This window comes from Penaeus japonicus, unplaced genomic scaffold (genome assembly GCF_977035675.1).
Source record: "Penaeus japonicus unplaced genomic scaffold, GWHDUDI00000001_assembly GWHDUDI00000002, whole genome shotgun sequence".
In the NCBI taxonomy this organism is placed as follows: Eukaryota; Metazoa; Arthropoda; class Malacostraca; order Decapoda; family Penaeidae; genus Penaeus; species Penaeus japonicus.
This window is the reverse complement of record NW_028234404.1, coordinates 24,807,525-24,812,524: the sequence shown is the minus strand read 5'-3', so window position 1 is coordinate 24,812,524 and position 5,000 is coordinate 24,807,525. Positions and strand designations below refer to the sequence as shown.

At 40.2% G+C, this 5,000-nt stretch overlaps 1 protein-coding gene across 5 annotated transcripts in view; it reads right to left on the bottom strand.

Annotated features, from left to right (window-relative positions):
• Positions 1-5,000, bottom strand: part of LOC122261594 (uncharacterized) — a 113,762-nt gene that overhangs the window by 57,048 nt on the left and 51,714 nt on the right. For all 5 annotated transcript variants that reach the window (XM_086548754.1, XM_086548752.1, XM_043029311.2 and 2 more), the window contains exon 4: positions 1,809-1,980. In XM_086548754.1, coding sequence (XP_086404880.1) covers positions 1,809-1,980 — 172 coding nt within the window. The remainder of the gene's footprint in view (positions 1-1,808; positions 1,981-5,000) is intronic.

Sequence of the window (5,000 nt, the reverse complement as noted above, 5' to 3'; positions counted from 1 at the left end):
ACACATAGAGAGCCATGTACATAGACAGAAACACATACATGTACTGTCACATGGACACACAGAAGTACACATGTAGGTTAGTTAAGGTAGTAGCTAGCACACTTATTTATAATGTATGCGTGAGAGAGAGAGAATGTGTGTGTGTGTGTGTGTGTGTGTGTGTGTGTGTGTGTGTGCGTGTGCGTGTGTGTGTGCGTGTGCGTGTGCGTGTGCGTGTGCGTGTGCGTGTGTGTGTGCGTGTGCGTGTGCGTGTGCGTGTGCGTGTGCATGTGCATGTGCGTGTGCGTGTGTGTGTGTACTCGTGTTTACAGAATAAAATTAATAAAAATATCAATAAAAACTAACAGTAATATTGCTCAACTTTGTTCGTTGTTTGAAGAATGCCAGTCATCTCCACAACCTCACCTCCAGCCCCAACGACCGCCCCCCCACCCCAAGAACCTTCTCTACCAACTAGCCCCCCCCCCCCCCGTGCAGACACTTTCTTTGTGTCCAGCAAGACGCAAAATCGATCAGCCTTCTTGGTTCACCTATTTAGTGGTCAACGGGTCGATGAGTTTGTTTGTGTTGTTTACACCATGAACATGGGAAAGGGATGGGGACATGCGCAGCGAATGGCGCTATTCAGTAGTTGCGTTGGAGGATGGTTTTAAAATTATGTGAAAGGTTTAGGTGTATGAATCTCTGTAAAAATCATTCACGTGCAGAAGGTTGTGTATCTTTCTGTGCAGATACTTTTTTTGCAGATATACAAGGCAATATCATCATCAATGCAATACACACTGACATACTTAGGATGTACTGTTGACTGAATAATTCAAAAGTGGCGCGACATAACCGTAGGGTTTCACTTATTCATCAGTTTCGATTTTGGAGCGTGCACGCAAATTTATAAAATTGTGAACAATAAAAATGTAACTGCAGTTGTATTCCCCTGACGCACTACTCTGACATGCACAAAGCGGCTTAAAAACAAAGCCTCTTCCTACTGTTCCTTTAAAAAGGCAACGGTTGGACACGAACTTTAGTAATAAATCAATTTTTGGACATCGAGTATTACATGTCACGGTAATAACATTACATTAAAAGCCAATCACGAAGTCAATATGTAAACAATAATGATAATGATATCGATAATGATGATGATGATGATAATAATAATAATAATAAATGATAATAACGATATAATGATAATGATGATGATAATAATGATAATTATAATAAGGATAATGCTAATGATAACAACAATAACTATGATAATGATAATAATAATAACAATATCAATGACAATAACGATAATGGTAATGATAATAATAACAATAATGCTGATGATTACAATAATAATAACAAGAATGATAATGCTAATAAGAATGATAATGATAACATTACTGTTAATAATAACAATAATCATTTCAACAATATATATGATTGAAATTAGAATATGAAAAAATATTACATCTTTATTGTATCAAAAAGAAAAAGTCACGTCTTAACAATAAATCATACATCCGAGTAACTCAAATGTGGTGTGAAATAGCGTAGACTCGTTGTGCTATTACAAAATGACAATTTAGTACTGTTCAGTAAAAAAAATAATTTCTATTGGTAAATTACGATCTCTCTGATTTTCAGATACTATTAAAGAAATAAGTTCTTACAAAAAATATCTACGATCTGCGATTTATGATTTTCGTCTCAGAGTAACTCAAATGTGGAACAGTAGATCCGTAGAGTTTCAGCTAGAACAAAATTACTAGAATGTAGTTTCTACACGCTCTTAGAAAAAATACAACTTCCAAAAGACTCACCCGTGGCCCAGTGGATGACCGTGTGCTTCTCATTGTCCAACGCCGAGATGTCCGCTCCCTTCGAAATCAGGTACTTGACAACGGCCTTGTTGCCCGCAATGGTGGCCAGGTGGAGGGGCGTATACCCGTCCTCGTCCCGAGCCTGCAGGAGAGCTGGGTCCGCCTCCACTACCTGACGGAGGAAAAGAATGGTGTGTGATTTTATATCCTTTAAGGTTGGATAACGATTTCAACTATGGATTATCAGATTAAAATGTGTCGAAAAGTACTCCTTTCATTGTTATCAGCACACCATTTGATGTATCCGTAATTATAAATTTCCCACGTCGCGGTTATTCATTGAACCGGAGATGATGACTAAAAAGTCAGATATTGATAAAGAAGGGCGATGACTTATGCTCTCCTGCGCCCACACTATTGACCCAAACTCAATATATCTTCTTTCTTATCTGTCGCTCATAAATCCAGCCGTGGTGAAACATACGAGATGTCGAGTCTATCCATCATTTTTATATAAATCATATCTATATCTATCTATTTGGCTGTCAATCAGTCTGTCTGTCTGTCTGATCGTCTATCTGTGTCTGTATCTCTGTCTTTATATTCATCTACTAATTTTATAGATTTATTTATTCTATCTATTCATCTATCCATCTATACATCTATCTGCTTGTCTGTCGGTCTGTATGTATATACGTGTACGTATGCGTGTGCGACTGTGACCGTGCGTGTGTGGGTGTGTACTTTACTTTCCTTTCTCTTTCTTCTTCCGCTTTTCAAGACTGGACTCCATCTTCTATTCTGCTAATGGCCGGGAACCCTCCGGGATCAAGACTTATTCCAAACTTTTATTCCTTGTGACCTCAATCACCGCTCTCTTAATCAGACTTTGACATGAAACTCAAAGACCGGCCTCTCCGCTACCTGGCCTTACTAAGCGCCTCTCTCATTTCCACCTGTAGACGTAATCAAGTCAAGCAGGAAGATGTCTAGCCTTTAACTGATTATCTTTATTTTGCATTTTTCTTTCTCTCTCTGTTTCTATCCCATCGTCATTCAACCGTCTTCTCTGTCTCTCCCCCTCCCTCTACCTCTTCCTCTACCTCTCCCTCTCTCTCCCTCTGCCCCTCCCTCTCCCTCTCTCTCTCTCTTTCTCTCCCTCTCTCTCTCTCTCTCTCTCTCTCTCTCTCTCTCTCTCTCTCTCTCTCTCTCTCTCTCTCCCTCTCTTCCTCTCTTCCTCTCTCTCTCTCTCTCTCTCTCTCTCTCTCTCTCTCTCTCTCTCTCTCTCTCTCTCTCTCATTCTCACTCTCACTCTCACTCTCTCACTCTCTCACTCTCACTCTCTCACTCTCACTCTCACTCTCACTCTCACTCGCACCCGCACTAGTGCCCGAACCCGTACCCGTACCCGTACCCGTACCCGTACTCACACTCGTACCCGCACCCGCACTCGCACTTACACTCTCACTCCCTCTCACACTCCCTTTCCTCAAGTATGATCTGTTCAGAAGCGTGTATAGCTCGATAGATCGAGCGATAGATAAATAGCTCGACAATGATAGACACAGATCGAGGACAGACAAACGTTTACAAGACACGTCATGACATGTTTTCTCATTTAAAAAATGGCGAACAATAATAAAACAGATCTTCTGCGCACAGAGGCGTCAGAAGAATATTTCAACAGACAATTAATAGAAACGTCAATCATGTTTCGAATTAAAACAGCTGGAGAAAAGACTTCTCAAAAATATGGTCCTTATGGTCGGAGAGAAAAGGACGTGTGACGTACGAAACAGGGATTCATTAATGCTCAGAATATTAAATTTCTTCGACACAACACTGAGAAAGACTTCTGAATCAAAATACACGTTTGCTGTCCTTTTGGTCGGAGTTTTTAAAGTGTCGTGTGACGTACGCCTCTTGGGATCATCCTGTCTCCATTCTTCGAATGTGTTTCTTTCTTCTGACACGCCACTGAGCAAAGCTTCTGAATCAATAACCACACGTTTGCTGTCTTCTTTTGTGTGTGATTTCTCTTAATTTGTCTATCTCTCTCTATCTCTCTCATTTTCTATCTCTCTCTCTCTCTTACCAAGCCCTTATAATGACCCCGTTCCAAGTTCTTCATATATTCCCCCTTTCTATGGCTCTCCTTTGTGTAAGGATCCTCTCCTTCAGTTTCTTCTCACTCCCCCTTCTCCTCTCTGCCTCTCTCTCTCATTTTCTATCTCTCTCTCTCTCTCATTTTCTATCTCTCTCTCTCTCTTACCAAGCCCTTATAATGACCCTCTCTCTACTCTTATTTGTTCTCTCTCTCTCTACTCTCTTTCCCTCTACTCTCTCTTTCCCTCTCTCTACTCTCTCTTTCCCTCTCTCTACTCTCTTTCCCTCTCTCTACTCTCTCTTTCCCTCTCTCTACTCTCTCTTTCCCTCTCTCTTTCCCTCTCTTTCCCTCTCTCTACTCTCTCTTTCCCTCTCTACTCTCTCTTTCCCTCTCTCTACTCTCTCTTTCCCTCTCTACTCTCTCTTTCCTTCTAATCTCTCTTTCCCTCTCCCTACTCTCTCTTTTCCCTCAATTCCCTCTTTTCCCTCACTCTCTCTTTTCCTTCACTCTCTCTCCCTCTTCATTTCCCTCATTCTATCATCTTCTTCTTATCATTATTATAACTATTATTATCATTATTATACTCTCCTTCTTTTCCCTCCCTTTCTCCTCTTCTTCTTCTTCTTTTCTCTCTCTCTCTCTCTCTCTCTCTCTCTCTCTCTCTCTCTCTCTCTCTCTCTCTCTCTCTCTCTCTCTTCTTATATCAGAATTTTAGAACTAAGGCACTTGCTTACTGTAGTTCATATAAAATGGATTTGATATTCAGAGTAACAAGTATGAAACCTTCATGAAACAAAATTTTGAACTCGGTTCAGTTGAAATGTACATCAGTAATTGTCTATAGATCTAATTTTATACTACAGAAATAAAGATACTGCACACCTGTTACCAAAATAAGTTAGTATTTTTCTAAAAAGGCAAAGATGTTAGGAGTAACAAAGTGTTGATAACGAGAGATAGAGATAGATTGAGAGAGAGAAAGAGAGAGAGAGAGAACAGAACGAGAGAGAGACCCAGATAGATTAGGAGACAGAAAAAAAGTAATTCTTAACCACAAGGACAAGAACTTCAATAATGCCTTTGAT